This window comes from Hemitrygon akajei, chromosome 1 (genome assembly GCF_048418815.1).
Source record: "Hemitrygon akajei chromosome 1, sHemAka1.3, whole genome shotgun sequence".
In the NCBI taxonomy this organism is placed as follows: domain Eukaryota; kingdom Metazoa; phylum Chordata; class Chondrichthyes; order Myliobatiformes; family Dasyatidae; genus Hemitrygon; species Hemitrygon akajei.
The window spans coordinates 188,716,127-188,741,323 of NC_133124.1; the positions used below are offsets into that span (position 1 = coordinate 188,716,127).

General features: G+C 44.1%; 1 protein-coding gene across 3 annotated transcripts in view; it reads right to left on the reverse strand.

Moving 5' to 3' along the window:
* Positions 1-25,197, reverse strand: part of LOC140733538 (cytosolic purine 5'-nucleotidase-like) — a 112,915-nt gene continuing 87,718 nt past the window's right edge. For 2 of the 3 annotated variants that reach the window (XM_073057017.1, XM_073057002.1), the window contains 5 exons: positions 21,680-21,731; positions 19,838-19,898; positions 6,594-6,770; positions 2,242-2,376; positions 1-1,939 (listed from right to left, as the gene is read on the reverse strand). In XM_073057017.1, coding sequence (XP_072913118.1) covers positions 1,886-1,939; positions 2,242-2,376; positions 6,594-6,770; positions 19,838-19,898; positions 21,680-21,731 — 479 coding nt within the window. In that variant the 3' untranslated portion in view covers positions 1-1,885. The remainder of the gene's footprint in view (positions 1,940-2,241; positions 2,377-6,593; positions 6,771-19,837; positions 19,899-21,679; positions 21,732-25,197) is intronic. The other variant, XM_073057008.1, reaches the window with a different exon arrangement.

Below are 25,197 nucleotides of genomic sequence, written 5' to 3' on the forward strand. Positions count from 1 at the left end.
AAATGATCTTATAATTATATTGAGCACAATTAAATATCAACAGTTCTAGTAACATACAAACAATCAGAAGCACATCAGTCTTCAATAAAATGGAAAATGGTTGAATTTGTTTGCTACCAAGCATCCTAATCATTGCCTTATATCTCTTAAACAGAAACCAGGGAAAATAGTACTTGCTGCATGAACACACTATGACATCATTATTCAACCCACCCTGCTTCTGCCAGGAAAAAGTTTCCTTCAAATTTGTTTCCTCGACAAATGCCACATGTAATGTAGATGTTACTGGTTTGGTGATTGTGTATTGCGTTCTAGAGTTCAGTGGAATTACAACTATAACAGCTTGCACTTAAAAGTGGTAAAACGCCCCAAAGTCTTTCACATTGAACAAATCTGACACCATGTCGTGTGAGGAGATACCAGAGCAGGTGATCGAAAGCTCTGTTGAAGAAGTAGGTTTTCAAGAGCTTCATAGTAGAAAGAGAAGTGGAGTGGAAAGATATTTAAGGGAGAATTGGCTAAGATGGGAGCTGACTGCAGAGCCAAAATCATCATCTTGGTGGGCTGTAGAACTGAGGGAGCGTGCAGGATAGAGAGAAGGTGAGACCATGAAAGGATTTGAAGATAAGTTGAGAATTGTAAAGCTGGGGTAACTCAATGTGGGGGAGTAAATATGGGAATAAATGGGTTACACAGGCAGCAAGGGTTGACCTCAGAGAAATGTGCCTTTTTCGATTTACTGTTTTGAAGGCAGGTGTTGAGTGTTTAAAGAGACTGCTTTACAGGCTCCAAAATTAATCCTTGGTGGGATTTCTGAAAGGGAATCAGTTCTTGGAGCCCCCACTGCACGGTGTCACCGAGTATTTTTCTGACATTACAAGCTGAATCCATGTCGAGCTACCAAAAATCAAACGACTATTTAATGATCCGAAACATCATTAAATAGTGGAAATACTCAGCAGGTCAGGAGAGTGAAACAGAAAATTCAACATTAACTCTGTTTCTCGCTCCACAGACACTGCATAAGCTGACTGTTCCCAATGTTCTCTGATTTAATTACATTTGTGTTCAACTATATCAGATAATCATTATGTTGGAAACATAAGGACAGAACAGTGGCACAGCTAAGTAAGGCCACTGGCTCACAGTACCAGCACCCCAGGCTCAATCCTCACCTCCGGTGCTGTCTATGTGGAGTTTGCACGTTCTCTCTGTGACAGGGTTTCCACTGATTGTTCCAGCCTCCCCCAACCCCCACATCTCCAATATGTGCAGGTTAATAAGTTAATCGGTAACAGTAAATTGTCCCTAGTGTGTAGTGAGTGATCGAACCTAGCGGGAGTTAATGAGGTATGAACAGGTTGAACAGGTCTCCATACTCCACTTCTTTGTAATATTTCTTCCTAAACCCACATTTGCCCAACCCTAACTCCCTAAGGCATTCCTTCCTTCAAAAAGGTGCAAGACGATGCAATATTCACTTTGGAAGCAAGAGTATGCCCAGAAAATTCCTTCACAACAATCTTGTGGAAGATTGTGAATACAGACCAAGTTGCTTAATAATTATCAGCCTACCCTGGTTATAATTTTACAGTAAACATTTTTCGTACAATGCTGATGGCCAACGTGCCAGCTTCTGGAACAGCACTTTGGTCAACTTGAGTCACTGGTTGAAATGTGAAAACTTTCAGGATAAAAAAAGATCACTGATTCACAGAGTTTACAGCCGTAAAATGAATGTAGAGGATCAGTGTTCCCGTTGGATCATGGACATCATCCAAGCTCACTGCAGATTTGTTACTTTTGGAGTCACCTCTGAAAATCGGGGAATGTTTCTCAAAACCAATGGACCAATTAATTAACAGCATCAGGAACCTGATAGTTTTTACTTCTCTTCCTCCTCTATGCTCACATCAAATCCGTAACTGTTACAAGAACCCTAAATATTGGGCAAAGAGAAATTTAGTCTTAACAGCATGCAATGTAATCTTAAAGAAACAGTGAAAAAGAGCACATTATCTAACAGGAGTATGTAATTCTGCAAGGATCTCACTGAGTGGAAAGTGAAGGTGGGACTGACCTCCCCAGTTGTGGGAAAGGAACAAAGCAAGAAGTGACACAGCCTCTCTTCCCTGGATGAGATCCAAGGACCTCCATGGAAAATGGTGAGAGAGACAGGAATCAATTGTGGAGGATAAGCTACAAAGCCACCTCTCTTGAGGAGGAAATACCAACACTCACCTTCTCTTTAAGAGGGAATCGACTGACCTGGTGGTTCTCACTAGCTGTCTGGAAGTGGTTCTTATGCTTCTCTAAGAAACCATCCATATCACTGATATCCAGAGGGATTTGCTCAACTGTTGATTCATGGGGCATCTGCAGAAAGGAAACAACCTCTCAGTAATCAACAATCTGCACAGGCGTTCTCTGAACTGGGCAGCCGACGCCAAGCCTCAGGTTCGAGAGCAAATAAACAAATTCTGGAGCAACTCATTGGGTCAATGGTGGGGTGGGGGAAGAAGGAATCGTTGAGGTTTGAGGTTGAGAATCTGCAGTAGCATTGAGGGCTGAGAGGGAAGAGGAAGAAGGGAGAGGTGAAACAAGGACCAAGGGGTGACCGAGAAGTAGATGGACCAAGGAGGGGCGAAAGGTGATAGTAGGTGAGAGAGGGGAGGGTGAGGGTGAACACAGAGGATGGTAGGTGATAAGCAGAGTCACAAAGTCTATAGTAGACAGAGCACAGGTGCTCTCCCAATGGTCACCTAGTCTCTACCTGGTTTCCCAATGTGGAGAATGCAACACTGGCAGCAGTGAATTCAGTAGATGAGGTTGGATGATGTGCAAATTAATCTATCCCTCACCTAGAGGGGCTGTTTAGGTACCTTGATAATGATGTCAGAGCAGGTGTTGCAACTCCTGTGGTTGCAGGGTACCAAGAGGCAGGAAGGGTAATCGGAGCAGGAAGATACAGAAGGAGCAGTCTCTGCGGAAGATGGAAAGGGGAAGGGGAGGGGAAGGTGTGAATGGTGGTAGAATCTTGTTGCAGCAGGCAGAAACATGCTGGGTGTGGAGGCCCATGGAGTGAAAGATGAGGATTAGGGGAGCTCTCTTTCTGGGGAATAGGGGAGGGGCGCATCGAGATAAGTGCAGAAGTGCAGGAAATGCGAGAGGGGAATCCATCAATCACAGCAGGAAAGCCACAAAAAAGGAAGATACTTCAGATGTCTTAGAATGGATGGCCTTCAACCTGACAACAGATGCAGTGGAGACAGATAAACAGGGAGAAAGGAATTCTTTCAACCTCTATCTACCCAGGCAGAATATGAGGTGTTGTACTGCATACTTACTGCAGCCAGTACTCTGTGGCCCTTTCTACAATGTTAAGACTAAGCACCAATTAAGTGATAGGTTTACAGAGCACCCATGGTCTGTAGGCATTGGCCTTTCTGAGCTCCCGGCTGCATACCATTTCAATCACGCACAGCCATGTCTTTCTTTGGCCTCCTCCACTGTCAGGGTGAGGTCCAATGCAAACAAGAGTTATAACATCTCGTGGTCTACAACTCTATGGTATGAATATTGAATTTTCTAATTTCAGCTCACCCCAGTGCTCCCCCCCATCCATCTCCAGTTTCCGATTTTTGTTCTTTAACCCATATCACTCCCCTACACCAATTTTGTTCCCCCCCATTGACCCATCTACCAACTACCCACTACATTCCATCTGTGTATCTCCTCCCCGACTAGATCCATTTGCCCTTCACCTCTCCCCAATGGTTCGCATCATCACTTTTCTTACTTATCAGATTCCAGCACTTTGTGTTTCTGTTTATCAACCTCCGACCTTTGTCTTCACCTTTGCCCTCTGTTCTCCTCACCTGGCTCCATCTACTCTTTTCCTTTCTGTCTTCTTTGACTGATCACTCACTTGCCTCTGTCTCTCAACTCCACTGCTCTCCTTCCCCCGTCCTGTTCCATTTTCCCATCATTCCTCAGTTACCTATCACTCTCTGGTCTCTGTCTTATTCCCCCTCTCTCCTTCTCGTACTGCGATCTCAGTCCGTCAAGGGCATCTCCAATAAGCGATGCCTCAAGAAGGTGATGTCCATAATTAAGGACCCTCATTTCCAAGAAAGCCCTCTTCTCATTGCTACCGTCAGGGAGGAGATAGATACACATGCTCAATGTTTTAGGGACAGCCTCTTCCCCTCCAACATCACATTTCTGAATGGACCATGAACCTATGAGTAGTACCTCACTTTTTGCTCTCTTTTTTTACACAATTTATTTATATTTTTAATATTTCTTATTGCAACCTCTAGTAACTTTTTATATATTGCACTGTCCCGATAAAACGTGCCATAAAATGTGTTTCACAACAGACCTGTACATTATTATTAACAAATAATAAAGTGCATTTGCCACTCCTCCAAGGCCAACTGGCTTCCTGTTGTACAATTCCAAGAAACCCCTCACATCCAATAGTCAGTCTGTCTCTCTTTAAAACACCCGGGAGCATGCTCAGTTGGGTGCTGAGGGACTGTGCAGCCTAGGTAACAGAGATTCTAACAGACAGCTTCAACAAGTCACTGGAGCAGTCCGCGGTCACCGTAGGCTTCAAGGCAGCCGCCATCATCCTGGTGCCCAGGAAGATGACAGTAACCTGCCTTAATGACTACTGTCCAACCGCAATGACCTCAACGACAATGAAGTGCTTCGAGCAGCTGGTGCGGATCACATTAAATCCCAAATGGGAGTGCACATAACAGATAATCTCACCTGGTCCTTCAATGCTACCTCTTTAGTCAAGAACGCACAGCAGCATCTCCACTTTCTGAGGAGAATGAGGCTAGCGAAGCTCCCCCCCACCACCCATTGTAACTAACTTTTACAGGAGCACCACTGAGAGTGTCCTGACCAGCTGCATCACCGTCTGGGACAAGAATTGCAAGGCATCTGATTGCAAGACCGTACAAAGGATTGCAAGGACTGCTGAGAGGATCATTGGAGTCTCTCTTCCATCTATCGGAGATATTTATCAGGAGGACTGCATGTGCAAGGCCCTTAGTGTTGTTAACAATCCCCCTCTATCCATCCAGCAATATCACTCACAAACTACCATCTGGCAGAAGGTACCATAGCATCGGGACAAGGAATGTTAGGGTGAGAAGCAGCTTCTTCCTCCTGGCTGTGAGACTACTGAACTCCCTGCCACAAACCAGGTCTCATCATGTATGAAGCTCCAGGAGTGTTAAACTGTTTAACTTGTGTTGTAAATGCACCTTATTATTTGCTCATTTATTTCTGGTAATATTACTTTATGTGTTGTGTGTGAGCTACAGTACGTGCACTGGGTTGTGCACCTTGGTCCGGAGGAATGCTGTTTTGTTCGTCAGTATATATGTACATGGTTGAATGATGATAAACTTGAACTTGAAATAGGTTAGAAGATTTATGCACAAAGAGGAATTGTAGTGTAATGGTTACTTTACTGGAATGGAAGGTGGATTCTGGACAACTAATCCAAAAGGCAAAGTACAAATTCCACAACAGCTGAAGAATTACATGATATAAATAAAAATCTGGAATTTAAATATTATTTCAGACTTGAACTATTTCAAGTTCAAGTTTAATCAATGAATCAATCAGACTGTCATAAAATAGTATTGGTATGTCAAGAACACCCATCTCGGACACTGCTATATTTCAGGGAACATCTACTGTCTTCCCATCAGACCTGGATGTGATTCCAAAATCAGCAAAGTAGTTAACTCTCCACCATCCCTTCAGTGCAGGTGGAGACAGGGATAGACATTAATGCTGGCGTGGTTAGCAACACCTACATTCTCTGCATTAACTCTCCACCATCCCTTCAGTGCAGGTGGAGACAGGGAGAGATATTAATGCTGGCGTGGTTAGCAACACCTACATTCTCTGCATTAACTCTCCACCATCCCTCAGTGCAGGAGGAGACAGGGAGAGATATTAATGCTGGCGTGGTTAGCAACACCTACATTCTCTGCATTAACTCTCCACCATCCCTCAGTGCAGGAGGAGACAGGGAGAGATATTAATGCTGGCGTGGTTAGCAACACCTACATTCTCTGCATTAACTCTCCACCATCCCTTCAGTGCAGGAGGAGACAGGGTAGACATTAATGCTGGCGTGGTTAGCAACACCTACATTCTCTGCATTAACTCTCCACCATCCCTCAGTGCAGGAGGAGACAGGGTAGACATTAATGCTGACGTGGTTAGTATAAATAATCATTACTTGGGAACTTGAGGCTGAAAGGACAACCCACATTCTCTGCATTAATAAAATCATCCACAGTGCAGACCTTCCCTTCCACTATGTGTTCTACCCCTACTCCCATCCCAAGACCCCAAGTCATAGTCACTGTAGCTCCCAAAGCCCACTTGGGTCTATACAACATTTCATACAGAGAATCAATCCATCTGCAGCAGATTCCAGTTAAGAGTTATGAATGTTTGTGATCCTGTAGGGCACTGGACCAATGAATTGTCCTTTTAACCTCAAGTTCCCAGGTAATGATTATTTAATAGAGACTGTGAGAGAATGCTTGACGTACCAGTACAGGAGGTGCTCGGAACAGGTAACTGAAAGGGTAATATAAGAGATTTATACACGAGGCAGCATACAGGTCAGCATAGCGCAACAACTGACTGGCAAAAAGGGTCTGCCTGGAACCACATCGCAACAAGCTTCCCATCTTTCCGTAGCACATGTCCATCTCATGGGTCACCACCTGGAAGTATGTGGAAAAGTAGATCAGATTACTGGTAAAGAAAGAAGAATGCACTTCCCTCCAGCACGACACCGCCAACTTCTCACACCCTCACTCAACAGCTGTGTTGATGAGAAACCTTTTCACCTTGTTCTCTCAGAAGGCAGGTGTACTATTATTATATGCAGTTTTTCCTAAAAACAACCCATTTACCTTTCCTTACCCTTCATTCTACCAGCTGACCCACCCCCTAATTTAGTCATTTGATATCTGATTTACGCTTCTCCAGTATCATCATTTCCATTGTTCTGCTGTGTTGGAAAGTCTTGCTCTGGCCTTACTTTCCTTATTCCTTTCACTACTGTATGTGCCTACATAGGGTGTACTCACAAATAATCTCCCTTTAATCATAAAGAAAGTAGACTCCATGGTATCAATCATCCTAGTTACCCTCCTCCATGCCACAACACTTTGCCTAGATCTGTACAAACTGCTCCATTTATGACCTGACCACAATGCTGAATGAATTTTGCAAATGGAGCATCTACACAACGTCGCCCCCCCCCCCCCGCAACTGGGAGTGGTGGGAGTCTCTAAGGGATCAACAAAGATAAAGGGGGCAGTGGGGGTGGGAACTCAATAGCAGGGGAGGCAGCTGAGGGATTACAGGCTTAATTTAAGAAATAAATTACTTATTACAAGCATTTGATCCTTAATTGATTACAATGATCATGTAATCACCTTATTGCTTGCAAATCCCCATTCTCTCAGACTTTGCTTAAAGTGCTTTACAGTTGTTCAAGAGCAAAGTGCAACGTGGCACTTCTGTATCTGGCATATCATGAGAAATCTGGGCTGCAGAAGTGTTATTTCTGGGCCTGGCCCGTGGCATTATTGCCGTTCACTATCGTAGTGCAATGTTAGCTAGTGTGATTCCCATACTCTAATCGTGCTCCAGTGACGCAATTCCTGTGAATCAGGTTACGGCATTCAATGGGGTAAAATTCATAATCTGCCCTTTCAAATGGTCTTGACCACTCTTCTCTAGCCTGCAGCCCAACCGAGATGTCGCTGCCCCACTTCAGGCAGAGAATCAGATTTTGCCTGAGCTATGATGATGTCATAACTTTCCCCTTTATTGATCACAGAGCTTGAGGTTGGACTTAAACAATTAATCCATATTGACAATAGCAGAAGCAGACCAAATGAAAACGAAGTGTAGACAGTAGAGTGTGGAGTATCTGAGATATGGATTTATACCAGCACCAAGCAACCAACAGCACCCAACGTGTCAGTTGTGTGAAAGAAGCTTTGTCAAATGAGGTAATGAAACCGTCCCGGCTCCTCGAACATGTGAAGAAAATACTCTCTAATAAAGCAAACTATTTTCAGTCACTTTGTGAAAACTTTCAGAAACAGAAAACACTTCAAAAGATGTTTGCCAGCATTTCACAACAAAACAGTGATGGTTTACGTGCTTCATACAACATTTCATTGCTAATAGCTAAATCTAGAAGATCCAGACAATTGGAGGAGAACTCAGTCTGCCATCAGTAAGGGAGGTTCTGAGTACAGTTTTGCACAAGTCGCCTGACCAAATAATTGAAGCAATTCCACTCAGCAACAATGCTGTTCAAAGATGAATAGATGAAACATCTGAGGATGTGGAGGACAGATTGTACAATATACTTAGGCCAACAGATTTTGCTCTGCAGTTGGATGAGTCAACTTTGCCAGGCAACAGACCTTGGTTTCTTGGTTGTGTTTGCTTATAAAAGGTGAAAGCATTGTTCAAACAGATACAAAGGGAGAGTCAATATTTAGGGTTGTTAAGCAAATTTTCGAAGAGAAGGACATATAGCTCACTAACATTTTTGCATATGCAACAGATGGGGCACCACCAATGACAGGACACTAATGTGGGGTTATTACTTCCTTTAAAATAGCCGTACCTAACATATTTACCATTCACTGTGGAATTTACAGACAATATCTTTTCACAAAAAACTAAATGATCAGTTGAACAAATCACTAATTACTGTTATCATAGCAGCAAATAAAGTAAAATCAAGTCCCATGCTCTCCTCAATTCTCGACTATTTCAACAGCTTTCTGTTGAGAAGGATGAATGGTTTGAATGTTTGCTGTTGCACCCAGAAGTCAGATGGTTTCATAAGAAAACTGGATGAGATGCTTTTATGTGCTTTATGAAACTGTGATAAATGTCTTTGAAGGCTCAAGTGCTTCATTCAGTAATCAACCAGGAATATTTGGCATGATATTGCTTATTTGTCAGAATTATTCATTAAGTTTAATGAAATCTATCTTCATTTGCAAGAAAATTATATGATTCCTATCAAATTCAAATCAGTTGACTCCACGTTTCTGTCCAAGTTAACCCTATTTAAATACAACATCGGTCATCGTGACCTTTTGCAATTTGCAAGCCTCTCTGAGTTGGAAGAGAAAGAAGGAATACCAGATGATGATCTTCAAGTACACTGTGACCACCTGGGAGAACTGCATAAAGACATGTCAGAGAGGTTTCAAGATCTTCTCTTGTTCCAAATTCTAGATTCGGTGATTCCTGAACACTGACGAATAAGTATGTAGGAGGGGGATTGAAAATCTGTCCAAGTGGTGCCACAGCAACAACCTCTTACTCAATGTCAGTAAGACCAAGAAGCTAATTATTGACTTCAGGAGGAGCAAAAGAGGTGGAGAGAGGCAGCAATTTAAATTCCTTGGTGTTATCATTTCAGAGGATCTGTCCTGGGCCCAGCATGTTAAGACAAACAGACAGACATACTTTATTGATCCCGAGGGAAATTGGGTTTCATTACAGTCACACCAACCAAGAACAGTGTAGAAATATAGCAATATAAAACCATAAATAATTAAATAATAATAAGTAAATTGTGCCAAGTAAAACAAGTCCAGGACCAGCCTATTGGCTCGGGGTGTCTGACACTCCGAGGGAGGAGTTGTAAAGTTTGATGGCAATTGCGAAGAAAGCATGGCAGCACCTCCACTTCCTTTAAGTAGTTTGTGAAGATTTGGCATGACAACTAAAACTTTGACGAACTTCTATAGGTGTGTGGTGGAGAGTATACTGACTGGCTGCCCGGTATACAAAAAGTAGTGGATACAGCCCAGTCCATCACAGGTAGAGCCCTCCCCACCACTGATCACATCTACCCGAAGCATTGATGCTGGAAAGCAGCATCCACCACCAGGGACCCCCACCACCCAGGACATGCTCTTTTCTCGCTGTTGCCATCAGGAAGAAGGTACAGGAGCTTCACAACCCACACCACCAGGTTCAAGAACCGTTATTACCTCTCAACCATCAGGCTCTTGAACCAAAGGGGATAACTTCACTTGACATTGAAATGTTCCCACTACCCATGGACTCACTTTCAAGGACTCTATACATCTCAAGTTTCTCTCTCTCTCTCTCTCTCTCTCTCTCTCTCTCTCTCTCTCTCTCTCTCTCTCCCTCTCTCTCTCTCTCTCTCTCTCTCTCTCTCTCTCTCTCTCTCTCTCTCTCTCTCTCTCTCTCTCTCTCTCTCTCTCTCTCTCTCTCTCTCTCTCTCTCTCTCTCTCTCTCTCCTCTCTCTCTCTCTCTCTCTTTCTTTCTTTCTTTCTTCTTCTTGTATTTGCACAGTTTGTTTGTTGTCTTTTGTGCACTGGTTGAAAGCCCAAGTTGAAAAAAGTCAAAAAGTCAAGAGTAAGATTTATTATCAGAGAACATACACGTCTCCACATACAGCCCTAAGATTCTTTTTTTTTCCTGTGGGTAGACTCAGCAAATCTACAGAATAGGAACTGTAAAGATCAATGAAAGAACAAGAGAACAGAAGACAACAAACAGTGCAAATGCAAATATAAATAAATAGCAATAAATAATTAGAGCATGAAATAACAAGATAAAGGGTCCTTAAAGTGAGATAATCTCAATAGATGAGTTTAGTTATCCTCTTTGTTCAACAGTGTTTTCAAGTAGATGGTTGAGAGGGCTTTACCCATGATGTACTGGGCCAAATCCACTAGGATTTTCTGTTCAAAAGCATTGGTGTTCCCATACCAGGCTGTAATGCAGCCGAGTCAGCACACTTTCCACCACACATCTATAGAGTTTGTCAGGTTTTTCAATGGCAATGCCAAACCTTCGCAGACTTCAAAGGAAGTAGAGGCGCTGTCATGCTTTCTTAGCAATTGTACTCATATGCTGGGTCCAGGACAGGTCTTCTGAAATAGTGACACCCAGGAGTTTAAAGTTAATGACCCTCTCTGCCTCTGATCCTCCAATGAATACTGTCTCATGGATCTCTGGTTTCCCTCGCTTGAAATCTACAATCAGTTCCTTGGTCTTGCTGACATTGAGTGAGAGGTTATTGTTACGACACCACTCAGACAGATTTTCAATCTCCCTCCTATATATGCTGATTCATCACCACCTTTGATATGGCCCACAACAGTGGCATTATCAGTGAACTTGAATATGGTATTGGAGCTTAGCCACACAGTCATCAATCCTGTGGTGCGAGAACAGCCCTGTGGTGCACCCTAGCTGATGGAGATTGTGGAGGAGATGTTTTTGCCAATCCGAATCGATGGGGGGTCTGCAAATGAGGAAACTCAGGATCCAAGTGCACCAGAGGGTACTGAGGTCCAGGTCTTGGAGTTTACTGATTAGTTTTAAGGTGATGATGGTATTAAATGCCGAGCGGGTAATCAGCAAAAGAGCATCCTGATGTATGTGTTTGCTGTCCAGATGTTCCAGGGCTGTGAGATGGCATCTGCTGTGAACTTGTTGCTCTGGTAGCCAAACTGGTGCAGATCCAAGTCGCTACTGTTACGCCTGTGCTCAACTCTGAGGGGTCGAAGGGGTCCCAAAAGCAGCCCCCTCCTTTTTGAGAATCGCAAGATCGCTATTAATTCAGGTCAGGAGACCCAGGAAATGAGAGAGAGACGTTTTGAATGTCTTGGCCCCTCGGTGATACAAAGCTACGGGAAACGGCCATTGTCTCTTAGAGACGGAATTGTGTATTGAGTACTGTGCTTCGTGGAAGCCCTCAGGCAACGTGGGCTGGTTGGGGGATGCATCATTCCACCCTGATTGACATCTGAGACCCCGGTGAGTGGGGATAAAAGAGGGTCTGTGGGAACAGCCCCTCAGACGCACCAGAAGAAACGCTAGAAATCCTGTAACAGCGTAATAGCGAAAGCCGGTGGAAAGCCACGTGCGTCCTTTTCCATTTGCCTCGGAATTGGTGGGGCCTTGCCACGGAAGAACGGCTTTAGCTAACAACAAAGGAGAAATCAGCCCCAACGACTCTCGAAGGATTGACATCATAAAAGGAATGGGCAAGTTTTTAATCCGTCTCTCTCTCCAACCAAAAACTGCAGCTTGAATGAACTTGAGTGACCTTTATATTTCCATCGGACAATACATTATCCCCTAGACAATGATAGAGCTATTTCTTATTGATTATTATCATACCCGCGCTTTTAGATTTAGTATTGACGACGTATATTATCTGTATATTTGCATCGATGTTATTTTTGTGTATTTTTATCAATAAATACTGTTAGAAATAGTACCATCAGACTTCAACGGACCTCTCCATCTTTGCTGGTAAGTGACCCAGTTACGGGGTACGTAACACTACTCAGACAGGAGCTGATATGTTTCAACACTTCTCCTCACTGTGGATGTAAGTGCCACTGAGCGACAGTCATTGAGGCAGGTTACCACGATCTTCTCGGATACCGGTATGAATGAAGCCTGCTTGCGGCAGTGGGTACCACACACTGGTGAAGCGAGAGGCTGAAGACATCCGTGAACGCAGCTAGTTGGTCAGCACAGATCTTCACTACTCAGCCAGGTACTCTGCTGAGTCCAGAAGCTTCTCTTGGATTCACTCTCTCGAAGTCTGCCCAGACATCATTTTTCAGATATAGAGACCAAAGTGTCATCCGGAGACGTCGGTTTTGCATGATGGTTCTTCCCTGTTCTGGTGGTCAGAGCGGGCATAGAGGTGTTGAACTGATCTGGAGGCAAGATGTTGCTAGATTTGACTCTAGAAGAGGTTGTTGCATTCAAATCCTGCCATAACTGTTGGGCGTCCCTAGTTGATTCCAGTCGAATCCGGAACCTCCACTTTGCCTGTGAGATGGCGCACCTCTTGTCGCATTTCTGATCTCCAGACCTGAATGCCTCTGATTTTGGCCCTCAGCAAATTTCAAATTTCAAGGTTCATCCAGGGTAGACTCTGAACGATTTTGCGGGGGACACACTCATCTACAGCTGTTTTAATAAAGTCTATAACAACCCTGGTGTAGTCATTCAGATCCTCAGATGAGTGCTTGAACACGGCCCAGTCCACTGACTCCAGGCAATCCTATAACTGTCCCTCTGCCTCCTGCAACCACCTCTTAGTTACCTTAATCTCTGGAGCCTTGCTCTTTAGGCTCTGTCTGTATGCAGGTAGTAGGAGTACAGCCAAATGCTCCAACTTGCCAAAATGCAGTTTAGGAAAGGACAATAAGCATCCCTTATCATGGCGCAGCAACGTTTAGTGTGTTGGGAACTCATTGATTCTATTATGATTATTATTCTATTATGGATTTACTGAGAGGTCCACAAGAAAATGAATCTCAGGGTTGTGTATGGTGCCGAGGTTCAAAAATAACATATTAAGGCTTTTGGTTGCAGAACAAAAATTCTGAACGCTCTCCTGCACTCTGGAGAAAAGGTCTAGACATTCTTTGTTGCCTTTCCAAAATAAGTTTCAGTATAGTATCCAACATCTTTCAACAGACTGCAAATGACAGAAGATGGGGATCTGAGGCTCCTTCTGAGTGACGTTCAGCCTGATGTTGAGAAGTTGATATCACTGCACCAAGTCCACTGAGAGGTGAAAAAGCAATGAAGTAGCAAAGAGTTGGACTACTAATGTACGCTCTAAAATTGTTGATGAAAATTGTTTTTACTGTAAGTAAATAAAAAATAATTTTATTTGTAGTAATTATTTTAAGTAATTTGAATAATTTTTGCTATCATTTGTCACTGCTTTGAATTTGCAGTTCCTTTTATCCCCACTGTGCATTGTAAATCCAAATTCTTCATAGTTTTCATGTGATGGCCAGAAAGGGAGAGGGGGATCGCTGGGGATGTGGTCTGAGATTTACTGGATTCAATGTAGCAATACGCTAAGTCCCCTTCAACAACACTTTCCAAATCAGCCATCTCTACCACCGAGAAAAAATGGACAGCAGTCTCATAGACATTCCTAATATCTAGGTCCAGAATCTTAGCTCAGAAACATATTACAATTTCTTCACTATTACAGGGCCAAACACTTGGACCATAAGACCATCAGATATAGCAGCAGAATTAGGACATTTGGCCTATCAAGTTGGCTCTGTCAGTTCATCATGGCTGATCCATTTTCCCTCTCAGCCCCAATCTCCTGCTTTCTCCCCATATCCCTTCATGCCCTGACTAATCAGGATACTATCAACCTCTGCCTTAAATATACCCAATGACTTGGCCTCCACAGCCACCTGTGGCAAGGAATTCCACAGATTCACCTCTCTCTGGCAAAAGAAATTCTTCCTCATCTCCATTTTAAAAGGACTTAGTCTCTGGTCTTAGACTCTCACATCGTAGTAAACATCCACTACACATCCACTCTATCAAAGCCTTTCAATATTCAATAAGTTTCAATTATGTTACCCCTCATTCTTCTAAGTTTCAATGAGTACAGGCCCAGAGCCATCAAACACTCGTCATTTGACAAGCCTTTCATAGAAACATAGAAAACCTATAGCACAATACAGGCCCTTCAGCCCACAAAGCTGTGCCAAACGTTGTCCTTACCTTAGAAATTACCTAGGGTTACCCATAGCCCTCTATTCTTCTGAGCTCCATATACCTGTCCAAGAGCCACTTAAAAGACCCTATCTTATCTGCCTCCACCACTATCACTGGCAGCCCATTCCATGCACTTACCACTCTCTGTATAAAAAACTTACTCCTGATATCTCCTCTGTACCTACTTCCAAGCACCTTAAAAATGTGCCCTCTCGTGCTAGCCATTTCAGCCCTGGGAAAAAGCCTCTGACTATCCACACAACCAATGCCTCACATCATCTTATACACCTCTATCAGGTCACCTCTCATCCTCCGTCGCTCCAAGGAGAATAGGCCGAGTTCACTCAACCTATTCTCATAAGGCATGATCCCCAATCCAGGCACCATCCTTGTAAATCTTCTCTGCACCCTTTCTATGGTTTCCATATCCTTCCTACAGTGAGGCGACCAGAACTGAGCACACTACTCCAAGTGGGGTCTGACCAGGGTCCTATATAGCTGCAACATTACCTCTCGGCTCCTAAACACAAACCCACGATTGATGAAGGCTAATGCACCGTATGCCTTCTTAACCACAGAGTCAACCTGTGCAGCAGCCTTGAGTGTCCTATGAACTTGGACCCCAAGATCCCTCTGATCCTCCACACTGCTAAGAGTCTTGCCATTAATACTATACTCTGTCATCATATTTGACCTACCAAAATGAACCACCTCACACTTATCTGGCTTGAACTCCATCTGCCACTTCTCAGCCCAGTTTTGCATCCTATCAATGTCCCACTGTAACCTCAGACAGCCTTCCACATTATCCACAACACCTCCAACCTTTGTGTCATCAGCAAATTTACTAACCCATTCATGAACATCCTTTGAACCCTCCTCCAATGTCAATGCATCTTTTCTTAGATAAGGGACCCAAAAATGCTCACAAGTGAGGCCTCACCAGTGCTTTATAAAGCCTCAGCATTACATCCTTGCCTTTATATTTTAGTTTTCTCAAAATGAACGCTAACATCGCATTTGCCTTCCTCACCACCGGTTCAATCTACAAATTAATCTTTAGGGATTCCTGCACGAGGACTCCCAAGTCCTTTTGCACTCAAATTTTTGAATTTTCTCCCCATTTAGGAAACAGTCTATGCTTTTAACTTTTCTACCAAAGTGCATGACCATACACTTCCCGACACTGTATTCCATCTGCCACTACTTTGTCATTCACCTGATTTGTGTAAGTCCTTCTGTAGCGTCTCTACTTCCTCAGCACTTCCTGCCCCTCTACCCATCTTTGTATCATCCACAAACCTGGCTATAAAGCCAGCTATTTATTATAAATTATTATAAATTACTATGATTGCATATTTAGATGGAGATGTAACGTGAAGATTTTTACTCCTGATGTATGTGAAGGATGTAAGAAATAAAGTAAATTCAATTTAATTCCATCATCTAAATCATTGATATATAATGTAAAAAGAAGTGGTCCCAACTCAGACCCCTGTGGAACACCACTAGTCACTGGCAGCCAGTCAGAAAAGGCTCCCTTTATTCCCACTCTGCCTCCTGTCAATCAGCCAATGTTTTATCCATGGTAGTATCTTTCCTGAATACCATGGGCTCTTATCTTGTTAAGCAGCCTTGTGTGTGGCACCTTGTCAAAGGCCTTCGGAAAATCTGAATGCACAACATCCACCAATTCTCCTTTATCTATGCTGCTTGTTATTTCTTCAAAGAATTCTAACAGATTTGTCAGGCATGGTTTTCCCTTAAGGAAACCATGCTAACTGTGACCTCTTTTATCATGTGCCTCCAAGTACTCTGAAACCACATCCTTAACAATCGACTCCAACATCTTCCCAACCACTGAGGTCAGTCTAACTTTCCTTTCTTCTGCCTCTCTCCCTTCTTGAAGAGTGGAGTGGTATTTGCAATTTTCCATTCCTCCAGAACCATGCCTGAAACATTTGATTCTTGAAAGATCATTACTAATTCCTTCACAATCTCTACAGCCACCTCCCTCAGAACCCTGAAGTGTAGATCATCTGGTCCAGTTGACTTATCTACCTTCAAACCTTTCAGTTTCCCAAGAACCTTCTCCCTAATAAAGGCAACTTCACACACTTTTGCCCCCTGACACTCTGTCTCTTTTACACTTTATGCACCTGAAGAATCTTCTGGTACCTACTTTAATATTATTGGCTAGCTTACCTTTGTATTCCATCTTTTCCTTCCTTATGACTTTTTCAATTGCCTTCTGTTGATTTTTAAAAGCTTCCCAATCCTCTTAACTTCTCACTATTTTTTTGCTCTATTATATGCCCTCTCTTTGGTTTTGACATCTCTTGTCAGTCACAGTTGTGTCATTCTGCCTTTAGAATACTTCTTCCTCTTTGGGATGTATCTATCCTGCACCTTCTGAATTACTCCTAGAAATTCCACCCATTGTTGCTCTGCCCTCATCCCTGCCAGTGTTCTTTTCCAATCAATTCTGGCCAGCTCCTCTCTCATGCCTCTGTAATTCCCTTCACTCCACTGTAATACTGACATATCTGACTTTAGCTTCTCCTTCTCAAATTGCAGGGTGAATTATATCATATTATGATCACTTGCGCATAAGAGTTTCTTTACCTTAAGCTCGCTAATCAATTCCAGTTCATTGCACAATACCTAATCCAGAATACTGTAGCTGATCCCCCTAGTGGGCTCAACCACAAGCTGCTCTTAAAAAGCCATCTCGTAGGCACTCTAGAAATTCCCCCACTTGGGATCCATCACCAACCTGATTTTCCCAATCTACCTGCATGTTGAAATCCCCCATGTAACATTGTAACATTGCCCTTTTGTCATGCATTTTCTATCTCCTGTTGTAATTTGTAGACCACATCTTTAATCCTATTTGGGGACTGCATATAACTCCAATCAAGGTCTTCTTACTCCTGCAGATCCTTAGCTCACCAGAAACAATTCAACACCTTCCGACCCAATGTTACTTCTTTCTAATGATTTGATTTAATTTTTTACTAACAGAACCATGCCACCCCCTCTACCTACCTGCCTCTCCTTTCAATACAGTGTGTATCCTTGGACTTCAGCCTCCCAGTTATAACCTTCTTTCCGCCATGACTCAGTGATGCCTACATAGTCATACTTGCCAATCTGTAACTGTGCTACAAGTTCATCTATCTTTTCTGCATACCGCGTGCACTCAAATATACCATCTTCAGTACTGTATCCATCCTTTCCAATTTTGTCCACCTTTTACATTGCAGCTCATTCTGTTGACTGCAATTTTGCCCTGTTATCAGCCTCTCCTTGCTCACAGACTCACTACACATTGCCTCTGTTTGTAAACCAACTACTTCATACTCAACACTATCACTCCAGTTTCCAACCCCTTGCCAGATTAGTTTAAACCCTCCTGTACAGCTCTAGGAACACTGCCTGCAAGAATATTGGTCCCCCTCAATTTCAGGTGTGACCTGTCCCTTTTGTGCAGGTTGTACTTTCCCCAGAAGAGATCCCAATGGTCCATAAATCTGAACTCCTGCCGCCGCAACAGTTCCTCAGCCATGCATTCATCTGCCAAATCATCCTATTCTTACCCTCACTGGAGCATGGCATGGACATCAATCCAGAGGGTACTATCCTGGAGGTCTTGTTTCTCAACTTTCCACCTAACCCCCCATATTCTCTCTTCAGGACCTCCTCCCATTTCCTACCTTTGTCATTGGTGTCAATATGTACCAAGGCTTCTGGCTGCTCAACCTTCCCCTTGAGAATGCCATAGATCTGATCCTGACCCTGGCAACACAATATCCAGGTATCTCTATCGCACCCACGGAATCTCATCTCTGTTCCTCTGACCACGGAATCTCTTATCGCCAATGCAATCCTCTTCACCTCTCTTCTCTTCTGAGCCACAGCACCAGATCTGGTCACTGTGGTTTCCCCCAGTAGGTCGTACCCCTCAACAGTATCCAAAATGGTAGACTTATTATTGAGAGGAACGGCCACAGAGGTACTCTACACTAGCTGCCTATTTCCCTTTCTTCTCCTGTCAGTCATCCGTAGCTGCCTCCTGCAACCTAGGGGTGATGACCTCCCGGTTGCTCCTGTCTATCACCTCCTCATTCCCTCGTATGAGCTGAAGGTCATCCAGCTGCGGCCATTTCCTTAAAGCATTCTCAGAGGAGCCGAAGGTCAGAGCATCTGGTGCAGATGTGTTTCTCCCAGAGGCTGGAGGTCTCTCAGAATTCCTGTATCTCACGCAAAGAACAGGACACTGTCCCTGGAGCCATTCTCACTGCACTAACTGTGCCCTAATTAAGGAAAAAAAAGAAGAAAAACCTACCAGACGCTTACCTCACCCAAGCCTGATGAGCCAAAGCCACTGCAAGCACGTCCACCCCCAATAATGGCCACTCTGCTTGTACCTGCCTTATTTCTATTTGCCCTTTCTAATGAATCCTTCTCAGTGATTGGTCGCAGTCCATCTCTGAAAAACTGTGGCGCAGTTCCGCCTTTTTCATCCGGAGAGTGAACTAAATGAAAAGGTCGCCCTCTTCTCGTGCTCCTGCTCGGTGACTGGTCGTGGTCCAGCTCCGAGAAAACTGCCACGAAGTTCTGCCTTTTTACACGAGTGCGAACTTGTGTGTCTACCATCACAAGGCTTCAAGGGAGCAGTTCTACCTGATGTTCTCTGGGGAGATTCGCTGGCCTTATACAAGATGGGGAAAAGGACATGGTAGCTGTGGCTCCATTTCCCTGGTGAGCAGTGAGTCAGTTTACTGTGCTAGTTCCATTCCAAATTTTTATGGTTACAAGAGAATAGTGAAAAACCTGGGTGGAACATTAAACCTCAAGAACAAGCTAAGAGGTGAGTAGGTGTCACTAGTAATTGACTCTTTAAGTTTCAATAGCAAACTGACTCCAGAACAGTCCCCTGCTTTAACCATGTGACTGCCTGTGAGTAGCCTATTCAGTATAGTTGGATTCTCAGTTAATGCAGGCAGATAAATATTATCCTCAACACATCAACAACCTAAGGGGTTTCGATATAGTCTTTCACTGATTATTAAGTATAATGCTTTCGGTAATATTGTATATAGGAAAATCATACCCACTACACTACCTGTGGTTTGCAGACTTGAACTGTTAAATCCACTACCAAATTCTTTCATTTCATAGTTAATTGGAGCTGCCCCCTAACCTTAATCCGCTTCTGAACTGAGGTGATATTGGGCCGTTCACTGCTGCTGCTGTCGAGATGCCTAGAAAGGAGACAAATGAAAGTTAGGTTCTTCCAGCAACTAATTTCTGAAAGGCAGATGCTTAGCAAGTCAGGAAAAAATATTCTTTCAACTATTGGCAAAGACATAGTTCACATCTGACATAATCTTTAAACCTTTACTGCTGAGTTTTCTAACAGCCTAACAGCACTACATGGGATTCATGTAGAATTAGTATAAGTGGGTGGTCAGTGGTTGAAAGGCCTGTCCTGTATCTGTTACACACAATATAACTGTGGTGAACTAGATATACCTGTCTGACTGCTCCTGTGGCTCCTCCCACAGACCCTGCTGACTGCTCCTGTGGCTCCTCCCACAGACCCCCTGCTGACTGCTCCTGTGGCTCCTCCCACAGACCCCCCGCTGACTGCTCCTGTGACTCCTCCCACAGACCCCCTGCTGACTGCTCCTGTGGCTCCTCCCACAGACCCCCCGCTGACTGCTCCTGTGGCTCCTCCCACAGACCCCCCGCTGACTGCTCCTGTGACTCCTCCCACAGACCCCCGCTGACTGCTCCTGTGGCTCCTCCCACAGACCCCCCGCTGACTGCTCCTGTGGCTCCTCCCACAGACCCCCTGCTGACTGCTCCTGTGGCTCCTCCCACAGACCCCTGCTGACTGCTCCTGTGGCTCCTCCCACAGACCCTGCTGACTGCTCCTGTGGCTCCTCCCACAGACCCCTGCTGACTGCTCCTGTGGCTCCTCCCACAGACCCCGCTGACTGCTCCTGTGGCTCCTCCCACAGACCCCTGCTGACAGCTCCTGTGGCTCCTCCCACAGACCCCCTGCTGACTGCTCCTGTGGCTCCTCCCACAGACCCCTGCTGACTGCTCCTGTGGCTCCTCCCACTGACCCCCTGCTGACTGCTCCTGTGGCTCCTCCCACAGACCCCCTGCTGACTGCTCCTGTGGCTCCTCCCACAGACCCCCTGCTGACTGCTCCTGTGGCTCCTCCCACAGACCCCTGCTGACAGCTCCTGTGACTCCTCCCACAGACCCCTGCTGACTGCTCCTGTGGCTCCTCCCACAGACCCACAGCTCCTGTGGCTCCTCCCACAGACCCCTGTATAAAGGCGACTGTGGGCTGCTGCTCTCCCTCATTTTCCCCAGGATGTAGTGTTGTTTATTCTTCCAGTCAATAAAAGCCGATATCTCGCTTCCTAAGTCTCAGCGTGAGTTATTGATGGTGCATCAATAACATTCCCGGAGAACCTTCAACACAAGCATTGCAGCCTTTTCCCTGCCACATTCTCCAGGGTGTTAAATTGTAAGCTTGGAACAAAGCCCTCATTTTAAGTATGAATACGAACGTGGCAGTTGACCACGTTCAGATATCAGACCTCGCACTCAAGCCTAGAATGATAAGGACTAGTTCACTTCTATTTCCATTCGCTCTCTTTAGTGCAAACTCCCAGCCAGCATCAGTAGGGGTGATCGGCCACAGCCTTCTCCCCAAGATAGGAGAGTGCAAGGCTTGAGGGCCTAGGTTTAAGGCGAGAGGGGAAAGATTTAAAGGGAACTTGAGGGAACGCTGTTTCACAGAGGGTGGTGACTGTGTGGAAGTAGAGACAGGTACAAATATGACATTTAAGGTATTTGGACAGGTACATAGCTAGGAAAGGCTACAGGGATCTGGGCCAAATCCAGGGAGATGGGACTAGCCCAGATGGACATCTTGGTCAGCATATACAATATCGGCTGAAAAGCCTGTTTTCAGCGCTGTATAAACTTTATGTTTCTAATTCATTTCCAATGGTCAACTCACTTGTAAAATTCAGCCAAAATTATATCAAGGTTACGAAGTTCTTCAAAAAGAGCTGCAAAAAAGCAGAGGAGACGGTAAGATATTGCTTACTATTATACCCAGGTAAATAGCTGAAAATCAGGGCTACGTATACTGTACGTGTATAAATCATCACAAGATATGCACAAAAACTTAATTACACAAGTGGACATCAAGCTAAAGACGTTAGCACTTATAACAGATCACAAATGTTAAATAAGTCATGACATTGGACGCTGGATGCTGAATCAACAGCAAGGTCACGATAAAGCTGCAGGAAATATCTGGAAGTCACATGCAACCAGCAATATTAGACAAGAGTGGTGATGAGGCTTCTGGAGAACACTCAAGCAAAAGGACTGAACGTGACAGATACGGATATGTGGAGAGAGGAAGATGGACAAAGTGAAGAGTACTAATGTCAGAGGAGAGGGGAAGGTAATGGATACAGCTGACTATATGCCAAAGGGAAGACTGGTGCAAGAAAATGAAAATCGAAGAAAACAGTAAATCTGAAATAAAAGCAGAAAATGCTAGGAAAGACTCAGAACAGGCAGCATCTGTTGAAGGGCCATCAGAGCTGGTGGTGTTTGGGCTTATTCAAAGCAAGCCATTATTATACACAAAAATGATCAGAATCAATTCCAATCTAATCTGTGAGGCAAGATCTCCCCTGTACAAAACTAACCTGTCCACATAAAAACCCTGCCTTTCCAAGTGAACATAAATCCTGTCCTTTACGGGGTGGGGGGTGGGGGGGGGATTGATATGTTTGTGGCCTAAGGTAGAAGGAGATGAGTTATGCACGTGCACGTGCAGTTCAACTCTTTGAGTGATTATGCAGAAAGTTTGAAGTTAATAACTTATCAGTTAATAACGCATCAGGGTGATTGATACGTTCGTGGCCTTATGTAGAAGGAGATGAGTTATAACATCTGTATAACTCATCTCCTTCTACCTTAGGCCATGAACTTATCAATCACCCATTGTAAAATCTCTAGCAACTCCTCTAACACTGATGTATGGCTTTTTTGGGCTGTAGGATTATCCCTCCTGCCCTTTTCAAACAAAGGGACAACATCAGCTATCCTCCAGTCTTCTGGTGTCTCACCCATGGTTAACAAAGGTGCAAGCATTTCGGTCAGAGCCCCAGCAATCTCCTCCCTTGTTCCCCCTAGCACCCTGGGGTAGATCCCACCAGGCCCAGAGGATCTATCCAACCTAATGTGCTGCAATATTTCCCAAATATCAGTGTATCCCACCAACCTCTGGTAATACCAACAAGAAGTATAAATTTAAAATCTCACTCATATCCATGGTTCCATACATAGGTTGAGTGAACTTGGCCTTTTCTCCTAGGAGTGACGGAGGGTGAGAGGTGACCTGATAGAGGTGTATAAGATGATGAGAGGCATTGATCGTGTGGAAAGTCAGAGGCTTTTTCCCAGGGCTGAAATGGCTAACATGAGAGGGCACAGGTTTAAGGTACTTGGCAGCAGGTACAGAGGAGATGTCAGGGGTAAATTTTTTACGCAGAGTGGTGAGTGCGTGGAATGGGCTGCCAGTGACGGTGGTGGAGGTGGAAAGGATAGGGTCTTTTAAGAGATTCCTGGATGGCTACATGGAGCTTAGAAAAACAGAGGGCTATGGGTAAACTTAGGTAATTTTAAGGTAAGGACATGTTCGGCACAGCTTTGTGGGCTGAAGGGCCTGTATTGTGCCGTAGGTTTTCTATGTTTCTATGAATTCATTAGTATAAGATGAGATCTGGCAAAGGTAGCTTGGGAGCAGCTGCTGGAGGAGAAAATTTGGATCATTGGAATCCCATCTGGGGCAGGGGTGACCAATACAGAGGGAATGGATGCATCATGACTGGAGGAGAACCAATATCCTGGCAGGGTGGGTCACCGGTGCTACTAAGGAGGGTTTAAACAAGTTAGGCAAATGATGGAAACCAGAGCACCAGGTCAGAAAGTGGAGGATGGAGAAGAAGGTAGATGGGATGTCCAGGAGCAAGGTAGTACACAAGATGGGGATAGATGGGTTTAAGTGTGTTTATTTTAATCCTATGAGTATTAAGGGTAACGGTGATGAGTGTAGAGCAAGGATCAGTACATGGAACTATGATGTTGTGGCTACTACTGAGACTTGGTTGAAAGGGGCAGGAATGGATACTTAACGTTCTGGGGTTTCAATGATTTAGAAATGATAGAGAGAGGGGTAAAATGGGGGTATGGGGTGACGAGTTGCACTATTGATCAAGGACAATATCACAGCTGAACTCAGCGGGGATGTAATGAAGGATTCATCCATTGTTTATATGAGATAAAACTCAAAAATAAGAAAGATGCAATTGCTCTGATTGGATTATACTGCAAACTCCCACCCCCAATAGCCACTGGGATATTGTAAGATATGGTAAGGGAACCTTGAATGTTGAGCGTGGTAGTGAACTTAGTCAAGAAGAAAGAGGAAGCATCAGGATTATTTAGGAAGCTATGTTGTGGTTCCAGTATTATGAAACTGTGGTTAGGACACATCTGGAGTACTGCATTAAGTTCTGGTCACCCCCATTACAGTAAGGATGTGAAAGCTTACTGTAATGCTGCCTGATTAGAGGCCATGTGCTTTAAGGAGAGTTGGGCAAATTTGGTTTGTTTTCTCTGGAGCAGAGACAAGACATGATAGAAGTTTATAAGATTATGAAAGGTGTAAATAGATAGCCAACATCTTTCTCCCAGGATCTAGATATTTATTACTAGATGGCATACCTTTAAAGTGAGAGGGGCAGATTCAAAGGAGATGTGAGGGAAATCTTCCTTTTTCCACAGAGCATTGGTGCCTGGTTCATAATGGAAGCCAATGTCATAAAGGTGTCAGGTAGGCATGTGAATGCACGGAGTCATAGAGAATGGACATTTTGTAGGCAGAAGGGATTAGTTCAGTGAGGCATTTAATTACTAGTTTAATTAGTCTGGTACAAAAACGTGGACTGAAGGGCCTGTTCTTGTGGTGTCCTGTTCTATGTTCTAAAACATCATCTGATAATAAGGAGGTATTTGAAGATGAGATGGTCAGTACGAGCTTGTAAACAGAAAAATCAAAGCTGGTATGAACAGAGAAATTTGATTGACAAAGGCAAATGAGGGATTGATTGAGGGGGAAAAGAAGTAAAACTCTTTAAGTTTTAAGCAGTTGATATCAAATGAATCCTTTTAAGTCTACAGGGGATATAGAAGAGAACCTTAAGTTAGGAGGGCAAAATGGGTCATGAAATGGTCTTGACAAGCAAGATTAAGGAGAATGTCAAAACTTCTTATGTATATTAGAAGAGGGAAGGTAGGAAAAGAGTAGATTCCTGAGGGCAAAATTTAAACATGGATTTGCACAGAAGCTATTTGCAAATTAGGAGGTAAAAACGTGCAGTAAACACGGTGTTTGAGATAGTGGAAGACTGTGGAAAGAGTGGTTGGTTGGGTTTGCAGAATGGTGAGCAGGGA